The sequence below is a fragment of the Vitis riparia genome, chromosome 19, assembly GCF_004353265.1.
Source record: "Vitis riparia cultivar Riparia Gloire de Montpellier isolate 1030 chromosome 19, EGFV_Vit.rip_1.0, whole genome shotgun sequence".
Taxonomy (NCBI): Eukaryota; Viridiplantae; Streptophyta; class Magnoliopsida; order Vitales; family Vitaceae; genus Vitis; species Vitis riparia.
Window position 1 is genome coordinate 7,616,901 of NC_048449.1, and position 11,293 is coordinate 7,628,193.

Sequence of the window (11,293 nt, forward strand, 5' to 3'; positions counted from 1 at the left end):
ACTTAAAGTTAATTAATAATTTAATTTAAATTATTAAATAAATTAAATATATATGATAAATAACTTAATAATATATACGTCCAAATATGAAGAAAAATGAGAAGTAGGGTGGGGGCAATGTCCAGTAAATAGTGTTGACATTACTTCACATTTCAATATGTAGTGTGGGAAGTGGCAACAACCACCCCATACCACTTGCCCAATTCTAACTTCCAATTTATTCAACATGCATAATTTGTGTTACATGTTTTATGTTTCAAAGTGCATTTTTTTAAAGGGTATGTTTGATTTTAAAATTTTATATAAGAGATCAAATCAATAAGTTGTTTTTATATATCATTTTAAATTTATTTTAATTCTTTTATGTAAAAATTAAATCATTGAAAGTATACAAAATTTTAATTAATTTATTTATTTTTTATATTTTTATATAAAAATTGAATATGAGAAAATCATTTTCTTTAATGTTATTTTTTTATTATTTTGTTCAAATTAAAAATAATATAAAAAATGTTTCCTCTAAAATTAAGAGTGTGTTTCACAATGCTTTAAAGGAAAATCTAGAATATATATATATATAAATTTGTTCTTTTATTCACTTATTCTAATTATTTTACACAAAGATTAAATAATTAAATATATATAAACTTTTAACAAATTTTAATTATGTTTAATTTTTTTCATATTTTTTTATAATAAAACAAAATATAAGAAAATATTTTTTTTTTATTTTTTCTCTTTCTTACAAAATATAATCTAATAGTTCTTAAAATTTATATAAAAATTACTAATATTTTTAATTTTTTAAAACATAAACTAGAAGCATCTTCGGTAGGTAGTGTGTAAATAATTTTTATTTTATTTTATTCTATTTGTCTTATATTTTTTTGAAGAGTTCTATTGGGATTATGTTAGTAAAGTTATATTCCTTTTATAAGTAGAATCCCATTACACTTTGAGTTATGTTCGGATTGTAAATAGAGTCTCATTGGGACTGTAGCCTATAAAAGTATGTTATCTCTCGCTCTTTAAACATGAATACCAAAAAACTCGAGTTCTACACATCTCGGAGATCTGGTTGTTAAGGTAAACAACTGGGTGCATCTTCAAAGAGGGTGAATATTTTTAAGGATAGTGTTTGTTACGCCTCATCAAAGAGGGTGGATATTTTCAAGGATAGTGTTTGTTACACTTCAGCTGATAAGTTTTTCTTCTTATTAATTATGTTCTTTGTTTGTGTCTATTGGACTAGTCGTTTGTTTTCATACCCTTAAATCCAACATCTTCAAATAGACATTTAGAATCTGTTTGACCGTGTGATTTAAAAGCACCTTTCTTTTTTCAAAAACAAACTTTTTTTAAAAAAAAAATCTAACATTGTTTTGTTTTGTTATAATTCTCTGGAAACAGTTTTTAAAAACAAAGTGAAATAAAAAATAATTTTTAAAAAATAAGTAGAAATTGTTTTCACTTCTTTTTTAAAAACAAAAGGAAAACATGAACTTGTTTAATTATGTTTTTTTAAACTCATTTTTAAGTTAAAATATAAAAAATGATTTTTAAAAACAAATTTAAGAAAACATGATCGAACCAACCTTATATTTTTTTTTTAAATTAAAAAAATAAAAATAAAACCAATACCCATACTTGGATTTCCATAAATAAGCTATCATCATTGCCATGTTTTAACTATTGCTTATAAAGTGTAGTAATAATCTAAGGGTGCTTTGATATTTGGCACGTAGTTCACATGTGTAATAATTGGAATAATTGAGTAAAGGCAAGTCCAAGTCTTTCAAATTTCATCCTTTTATCATATGGTTAACAAAAAAACAAAAAAACAAAAATCAACTATAATAATAATAATAATCATTGCTCTACAAGCAATCTTTAATCCCTTTGAGAAGCGTAAGATAGCTGTAAAGTGCCTTGCGCCAACCTACCTTTCTTTCAATTTAACCCAAAATTATGGACTCTGTTGAATACTCCCATTGACGTATTATTCATCATGATTTCCCAAGGCTCATACGCTGACACGTGGCTAAATTTTTAAATGGAAGGTTGAAATTTTTAAATACTTTTGTGTTTTTTTAAGTGGGTTAGTCAAATTTATAAATGGGTCGATGGGGATTAATTATTATAATATATGGTTTTGGAGGCACATTCCTGTTTGTTTGGCTGCAAATTCAACTTATCCGGTGGAGGGTTCACAAAGGCCACAAAATTTTCAAGCTGGCATGGCTTTTGTTTGGGTCTACCTCACTCTATTGTACTTGAAAAAATATTATTATTTGCCACGTCACTAAGGAGTTGGTGGATCCTCCGTGATTCACATTCAAGGCTTTATTTTTATGATAATAAAGGCAAATAATTTACTCGACAATAACTCTTTTATAAAATGTGTGAATTTATTTTATATTATTAAAAAATATTTTAAATGTTTAAAATTTGAGATGGTAATTTTTTTAATTCCTTTAATTATTAAAAATCATTATATATTTAAATTTAATTTCAAATAATTCTTGCATTTTATAAAAGAGTTACCATAATTTTCTATTTTTTAAACATAAAGACTATGTTTGGCTCTCAAAGGTTTGAGGGAAATTGCAAGAAAAAAATAGTGAAGAAAAATTAAAAAAAAAAAAAGATTTGAAATTAACAAACTATTTTCATATATTATCCTAAACTAATTTAATTTATTTAACTCTATTATATAAAGATTAAATAATTTAAAACTATATAAATTTCTTACTAATTTTGATCATATTTAACTCTCTCTTTTTCATGGTAAAATCTAACATGAGAAAATAATTTTTTTTAGTATTTTTTATTTTCTTAGCACTTTTTGGGAATCAAATTTAACTAAAGTGTATAGAAATAATTTCTATTTATTTTTTAATGTATGTTATGTTGGAGGACAATAATAACAAGATTAAATGTGTTAATGGTTTAGATATTGTCTACTTTAGACCTAAAAAAACCCCTCATGCAAATACCACATCTTTATTGTGTTCCATGTAATGCCATGAGACTCACTTTGGACCCAAATAAGTCATCGCAATTTTAAAACGTGTCTATACGATTAAAAAAATTCATACTCATATAGTGTCAAAAACTTTCTTCTATATTCGATGTAAAATATTATAGATATCCTTTATATAGATGTAATGTTCTCGTTGTATCCTATAAGATCCTCGACTTCGGTGTGGGCATTTGTTTGACCTCTTAGGAGGTGTTGAATTTGATACATTTAATCTAGATATGCTATGATGATAATTACAAATGGAGGGATAATCAGATTATAACTCCAAATGGAGTGGTAATTAGATGGTTAGGCTTAACCTGCTTGCCCGCTAATCCCTTATTGAATTCCAACTTTCCTTTTTTAATCCATCAAGATTTTTGCATTTAGAATTGATTCACTTCATCCCATTGACCAATACAAATACGATTTTAGTTCTTTTTTTTTGTAAGGCTTTTTCACACGTGTAATTGGCAAGCTAGTGGGAAACAAAATTTGCATTTTCCCTTTTAGTTGAATATATCCTTCTTAATTCAAAATCGAGGTAAACGTGTTCATGCATGTAAGTTATAGGTAACCTCTAATTTTGGAAATCAACTTTTTGGAGTTTTTCCTAATTTCTCTTTAATTTTTTTCTATTTATATTTTTGCACATCTTCCACCATCTCTTAAGTACCTAAGAATAAGAAGCTTGAATTCATGTACGAATTTTTGGGCATGTAGATGTTGGCTTGTTACTATTATGTCCACATAGACATTCTATTAGATAAATCAATTTTTTGTCTTCAAATTTATTCAACTTATTTTTTAGCTTCTATATTGAAAGCAAATAATTTAAAATACATAAATTTTAAATTAATTTTAATTGTGTTTGATTTTCTTCATACACTTCATAGTAAACTAAATATATAAAAAAAAAATTTATTAATAATTTTTTTTAGTACTTCTCCAAGATAGTATAAAGTTGTGTTTAGTTATTATAAATTTTGAAGGAAAATAAAAATAAAAGGAAAAAAAGTAAAAAATAAAAATAAATATTTTTACAAACTTCTTTAAACTCAATTTCATTTTTTTATATAAAGATTAAATAATTTTAAAATTTTAATTAATTTTAATTATATTTACTTTTTATGTATATTTTTCATGATAAACTAAGAGTACGTTTGATATTAATTTAAAAAAATATTTTTAATCTTTATAGCATTTGAAAATTTTTATTTTTCAGATATTTAAAATTATAGAAATATTTCCTATAATTATTGTCAAATGCACTCTAAATATAAAAAAATAAATTTTTGAATCATATTTTTATCTTTTCTTAAATATGGTTTTAGAGTCACATCGGTATAAAAGTTCTAAGAAGTCATCTAAGCACCATTATTAAGTTTGGCATATCAAATAGTATAAAAGCCATAAAGACCATGGTTAGGCTTATTTTTCACTATTTTCAACTATGATTTAACCAAACAACTACAACAACATATTCTAATAAATATCTAAATTAAGTTGGCCCATTCAACAAAAGCTTTAAGCAAATAATTTGTGAACATGAAATTATAGATGTCTTATACACAAAATACAAATCAACTTACATCAATATCAGAACTCGAAAATGTAAGCCGATAGGACATATCTTTATAAAGATCCAAATTTGGCTTAGTGATTACACTATTTTGCCCTTGACTCGGATAAATTAATTTCAATATATATATATATATATATATATATATATATGCAATGTATGACCAAATTGATGTGTAACGAATGATAAAATTGGTACATTCAATTATTTTCTTTTGTAATAATGCTCAATTTTGCCATGGCTAAAAATAGTGAGAATATAAGATTTGGACCAAATAGTTGTATCATGTATGAATCAACTTCCTAACATGGATTTGATACATGCCCTTTACAAGAAAAGGTATATTTCGCTTTTAGATTGTGAAACTTTATCTCTAGATATGAAAGCACTTATGGTTGAAGTTGAAAGTTATAAGCACCATTGCTAATTTAGGCACATAAAAAACATATGTGGGTTATAACTATATTTATTTTTGCTATTTTTCAAATTTTAATGATGAAAATGAACCAAAAAACTATAATTATATAGGGAAGAAAAAAAATCTAAATTTTCCCTAAAGATAGAAATAAGTAAGTTGATTCATGGACCACAAATCTTAAAGTGAATAATTCAAGAAAATAATTTTTTTAAAAAAAAACCCAAATCAAAATATTGAATTTGTCCATTGGAAGTGATAATTGATGGATTTGAATTTATTATTTACAGTGAAATTTAGTAATCAATGCATTCAGGAGTTATGGAAGGGGTCCTATTGAATAAGGTCATGCAGAACGAGGGAAGGAATAAAAATGACTTAACTCTAGCTTCTAGTTTGTCTTTTTCAATTATTATTATTTTCCAAAATTGTCTTATTTTTCTGAAAATTACATATTCAATAATTTTTAAAATCCGAACTTTTTCTAATTGCATTATCAAAAACCAATGTGGATATTTCCCGTTAATATAATTTCTACATTTTATTTTTTACAAAAATTTGTAAATATTATCAATCAAAAAAGAAATGAAGTTAAAAAAGTCTATTTGAGAACAGTTTTATGTTCTTCATAACAAAAAATACAAAAAATTGTTTTATATCATTTTTAATTATTTTTTCTAAGTTTGTTTAAAAAAATAATTATATAAACATGTAAAATGATTAAAAATAAAATATTAAATATAAAAATTATTTTTAAAATATAAAACATAGGTTAAAAAAGGAAATTTTATTTTACAAAATACCACACAAAATATTCTTAAAAACTGTTTTTGTAGAATTATTTTCCAAAAAAGTTATCACTCAAACCCTAACTTTTTTTTTTGTCATTAAGCTTTAATTCCACTTTTAATTACTTTCCTCGTTTTTTTTATATCATTAAATAATATTAAATTATTATTATTTTTTCATTATCTTCAAAATTCAAACCGAGCGTTACTTTTTATAATTTGTATGATATTATTATATTTAAAGCCACAAGTAGGAAAATGAAGGAAAAATCAAACCTCATTGCAAAATCAAAGGAAAATTTGAGAATTGGACGCTCCCATGCAATTAAAGCCCTGAAGAGGATGAGCGGGATAAGGCACGAGAAAATTCACTCATTCGGTATTATGAGGAAAGTGAAGGACTTTTCTGTCATTTAACATCCTTGAATGTAAAAGCAAAACAAAAGGCAAACACCGGTTGAGTCGAGTCCGAGTCAGACTCGGTATGTGGGGTCGGGGCGAGGAGAGAAATCCAGAGACCAAGAAATAAATATATGAGAAAAAAATAAATAAATGAAAAAAAAAAGGAAAAAACATAAAAAAATTTGTGAAGAAGATGAGAGGAGAGAGGGAGGGGTGTTGTGCTGGTGGTGCTTGTGCTCGCCAGTTTTCAAAGCACCTTTCTCTCTCTAAATCCAGGTTTTCTCCCTCAAAATAACATAGTTTCTCTCTCTAAATCCGTGTTTCTCTTTCTAAAACCCAGTTTTCTTCGCTCCAAAAACCTGTTGGCGTGCTTAGTTTTGTTACGTTATAAGTACCAAACCCTCGAGCCCTCTCTCTTTTCTCCATCACAGAACAAGCAATATGCGGAGAGGGAGGGCGGCTCCGACGGCTACACTGGCAACGTCGGCGGCAGGGGGGGCCGGTGGATCTGGGTTCGTCAAAGATATGAGGTATCGGGGTGTGAGGAAGAGGCCATGGGGGAGGTTTGCGGCAGAGATAAGAGACCCGTGGAAGAAGACAAGGGTTTGGTTGGGGACGTTCGACTCGCCGGAGGAGGCGGCAAGGGCGTACGACGCGGCTGCGAGGACTCTCCGGGGGCCCAAGGCAAAAACAAACTTTCCGGCGTTGTCGGGGGCAGCGGTGGCGGTGCCGGCGTTTGATCGGAACCTTAACGGTCAGTTCGGTGACGGCCACCGCAACCGGGTGTACCGAGCGGATCAGTTTCAGGAGCAGCAGATTCACGCCCAGAGGCCGACGTCGAGTGGCATGAGCAGCACCGTGGAGTCCTTTAGCGGCCCTCGCCCAGCTCCGGCAAATCTACCTCCGGCGACGTTGCGCCGGCACCCCCGTAGCCCTCCGCTTCTACCCGACGATTGCCACAGTGACTGCGACTCGTCGTCCTCGGTGATCGACAACGGAGACATCGCTGCTGCAACTTCTGTTCGAAAACCCCTCCCTTTCGATCTCAATGTTATGCCGTCCGACGATGACGAGCTCATCATGGGTGATCTCCACAGCACGGCTTTGCGCCTCTGATGATGATCCATGTTTTTTTTTTTATAAAAAAAATCTTTTTTCCTTCCCCCCTTTCCCTCTCTGTGCTGTTCTCTCGTCTGTTCTCATGCTTAAAAAAGCAGAAAAAGAAAGGATATCAGAAAATATTTAGATAAAATGGTTTTACTTCTGTGAATCTGGGCTTTGTGTTGGAAGAGAATCAATCTTTTTATCATCTTTTTGTTAGCATATGTGTGGATTAGCGTGTGTTCAGATTATGAGATCTGGTTTCTTCAACTTTGTGGGCTTTGAACTTTGATCATATCCGAGTTAGGGTTTTACAAATCTTGATCTTTGATACCTCTTACCCATGTACAAAAATAAACTTCAGTGCTCATTCTACTGAAAGGGAATTAAAATCTCTAGTTTTTGCCATGTTTCCTTTTTCTACAGTATGATTCATAGACGAATATAAACATTACACTGTGGGGTTTGTATAAAATTTATTTGTTTTTCATTCATGTTTGTACTCTATTCTTGAGAGTATTGATGTGAATGGGATCTTAAGAGAGGTCTGATTTTGTTTTGGGTGATCTAGAATCATACAATGTATGATGTGTGTCTAGTTATTTTAGAATCGTTTACAAAAACAGCATGGTAGATCAAGGAGGTGGTTGTCAGGCCTTGCATCCATCTTGATAAGGTTTTTGATAAGAACAAAATTTATTGCACATGTAATGCTTGTTATGTACACTACAGGTGTAACTTTGTTTTATTTATTTATTTATTTTATTTTTCGTTTTCTTTCTGGATGTGAGTTGTTGATCTTTTACATTGCTCAAGACATCATAAGCTCATTGTTTTGAATAGAATTTTGAGGGGGTATGCTTAGATGTTCTGCATGGTTACGGTTATTCGGTAACCAGTGCCATAGTTTTGGAAATTTGGATTCTTAATTATGTGGGTTTATCCTTGTTAGGTGTTCTGGAAAAAGTGGTAGCCATGGTTAATTGTTGCTCGTTGTTCATATGCCATGATTTTGGTAATTTGGATGCTTAGCTTTGAAGGGTTACCGTTATTCGTTAGTTGTTATTAGTTAATCGTTGGCCGTATTTTTGGTAGTATAGATGCTTTTAATGGGTTTAACCTTTGTGCAGAAACTTTTATTTTAGAAGTTGCAGAGGTCGTTTACAACGGTTACAAATCTAGCAGATTCTATGCTTTTAGATCCTTCTCTTGTTTGTCTTCACAATATATCTTGGAGAAGCATTAACGATATTTTGTCGTCTACTGTGATATTAGTGAGTTTCCTTTCATGGCTCTTAGTCTGTCTATAATTTCTGTTTCAATGATTGTGGGTAATTATTAAGTTCCAGGATCAAGGCATTAAAATAGGATCTGCAATGCCTTTGGGTCTGTCAATTTTTGTCATGGATGGATTTGGATATGGAGGATGTGGATATCTAATATGAGTTTCATATGGTGATTGTGATCGTAGAGTAGTAACTTAGAATTCGGCACTTTTGGAATGAAGCTTGAGTTTAGAAACTAGAAGGGAGAATGCGACATTGTCTATAGCATGCATGTGAATGAAATTGGATCAGTTCTTAAAGCAGCATTTATTGGATTCTGTGCTCTTGAATGAAGCTTGAATTCAGAAACTAGAATGTAGATTATGCCATTGTTACTCATAGGAGGAGGGATATATTATTCAGGTGGCTTGTTATCAAATCTAATGGAGGGATTCTCGAAAGGGAAACAAATGTTGTAGTCTTGTAGATTTGATCAATTGATATCTAACGTGCTTGTCATTAAAATAACCTTCAGTTACTAAGGTAGGAGGCAGCAGGTAGGAATTTTTTACTTGTAGAATGAAGCCTGTATTCAGAAACTAGAACATGGAATATGATGTTTTCAACATGTGTGTGGAATGTAGATTAGCATTGCTAGTTATACAACAGTGATACAGCTTTTCCCTGAAACTGAATGAATGTTTATTGTGTATACGGGATAAACATGCCTGTCATTGAACTAGTGATGAATTCTTAAAGCAGAAACCAGTAGGATAGAGTTTCTATACTCTCAGAATGAAAGCTTGAATCAGAAACTAGAATGTAGGTTATGATATTGTGTCACATTTTATTGATGCCCGTGATATATTCTTAAAGCAGCAGTATAGGATTCTGTACACTTGGATTGAAGCTTGACTTCAGATACTTAGAAACTAGGTTGCAACCTTGTGTATGATATAATGAGGTGTATTATTTAGGTGGCTTATTTTTTAAACTAATGGAGGGCTTCTTGATAGGAAAACAAAAGTTACATGTGTCATTGAAGTAGTGATCAATTCTTAAAGCAGTAGGGTCGGACTCTGTATTATTTAGATGGAGTTTGAATTCAGAGACTAGAATGTTGCTTATGGCATTATTACTCATCCTATGAGATGGCTTGTTTTGGTAACTAACACTATAGGGAAACAAGATTTCATTAGGTCACCCTTTGGATGCTGTATAAATACACTGATGAATTGTGAAATATAGTCCTGGAATGTCCGGAGAACTGAAACTTGCAGTGTTCGTGTGAGATTTTTCTGTATGCACAATCTCTTGGGTCTTTGATGTTTGTTGCACATTCTTTCTCCTCAGATTTCACTGCCATCCTCTAAAATATGTTGTGTTATCTTTCATATTTCCTTTTAAGATTAATCCTGCTTTCTTTAATCTTTTAAGGTTATTCATCTGACAGTGGTTGCTCTCCACAATAATATTATGGAGTATTGCAGACTTGAAGTGGGGTTTAGATAGGAGGGCAAGTTTTTGGAATGGATGCGGCTCTCAGACTCGATATAGGTCAGACATTTAGATTTTCCTGAGTTACTTTCCATTTTTATTTGTGTACTCGTTTCCCATGGTGGACAGTGACTGAAACTTGTTCTCCAATGTTACGCTATAGGTTCATATCTTCTTCAAACTTGCTGAAGTTTGACCAATGAAACCATTCTGGTGCTACCTTGCCCATATCTCTGCATCGGTTCACTACATTCCTTGATGTAGATGATCGCAGGCATTTAGAGTAAAACTAGTTTCAATTTTAAATTCAGGTCCAAGCGTATTGAAATAGTAGCCCTCGTGCTTAATTTTGTGCTCTTTGATTCTTCCTAATTGTGAGGCCAGTTTTGAGTGTGTGCTACTAACCAACCATACGCTGACTGGGTTGTGAGAAATGAAAACTTTATGTGTTCACTGACATTATTTATTTTGTAGTTAATCACTTGGTTCTCCACAGTGATATCAACCTGAACGTAATTCCCTCATGAATTATTGCTTTTAATGTTTTGATTTGGTTTCCTGAGGTCGACCATCCGAGGCCATATGGATGCCAGTGCACGTTGCTGTTAAGCCACAGAATGAGAACATTGGCAGGCACCCTGAAACTGACTTTTGGGACCCAAAGTGCCTTTCATGGCATTTTCCTTCTGTCCTGTCCTCAGTGTTCCTCCAAAGTATGGTGATGCTTCTTGGAGAGCCCTTGTCATGGCGTTTTCTTGCCGGTCTGTGCTGAGAGTTGCTTCCAAGCCATGGTGATGGTTATGGGAGAGTCCCTTAGAACTCTGCACAAAGGTGAGCATATTCTCTCTCCTTTTTTCATTTTTTATTTTTTGCCCTTTTCCTTTATGCAGGACATGTGATGGACTGCACCCTCCAATTTGACTCTTTTGTTGGATTGTATTGGGGTTGTGTGGTCCATGTATCCCATTTACTCGTACTACTCTCCATTATAGGTCTTGTTCATGGGTGGTCTATTAATCTACTGGGAGGTGGGTCAAGCTTTGCCCGCCAACAAGGCTTCTTTCTTAACCTAGGGAGATGGTTGTGGTCATGAGGTTAGGGCCCACAACACCATCGATGTTCTATGAAGTTTATATGTATATATATATATATTCAAAGGTTGTATGTGTAAGTATTACAAAAGCTTCTTTACAATGCTAGAATTTGAACTAATTGTTGTAA

General features: G+C 31.5%; 1 protein-coding gene across 6 annotated transcripts; it reads left to right on the top strand.

Moving 5' to 3' along the window:
* The first annotated feature begins 6,394 nt into the window (after positions 1–6,394).
* On the top strand, positions 6,395–11,293 carry LOC117908838 (ethylene-responsive transcription factor 3-like). Of its 6 annotated transcripts, none has more exons than XM_034822621.1 (4): positions 6,395–8,584; positions 10,013–10,132; positions 10,236–10,903; positions 11,065–11,293. In XM_034822621.1, the coding sequence occupies exon 1, from the start codon at positions 6,651–6,653 to the stop codon at positions 7,323–7,325; it is 675 nt and encodes a 224-aa protein (XP_034678512.1). In that variant the 5' UTR covers positions 6,395–6,650; the 3' UTR covers positions 7,326–8,584; positions 10,013–10,132; positions 10,236–10,903; positions 11,065–11,293. The 6 variants fall into 6 exon arrangements, with proteins under 6 accessions (XP_034678512.1, XP_034678513.1, XP_034678511.1 ...); XM_034822622.1 differs by having other exon boundaries at positions 6,395–8,325; positions 8,441–8,584; positions 10,236–11,271; XM_034822620.1 differs by having other exon boundaries at positions 10,236–11,271.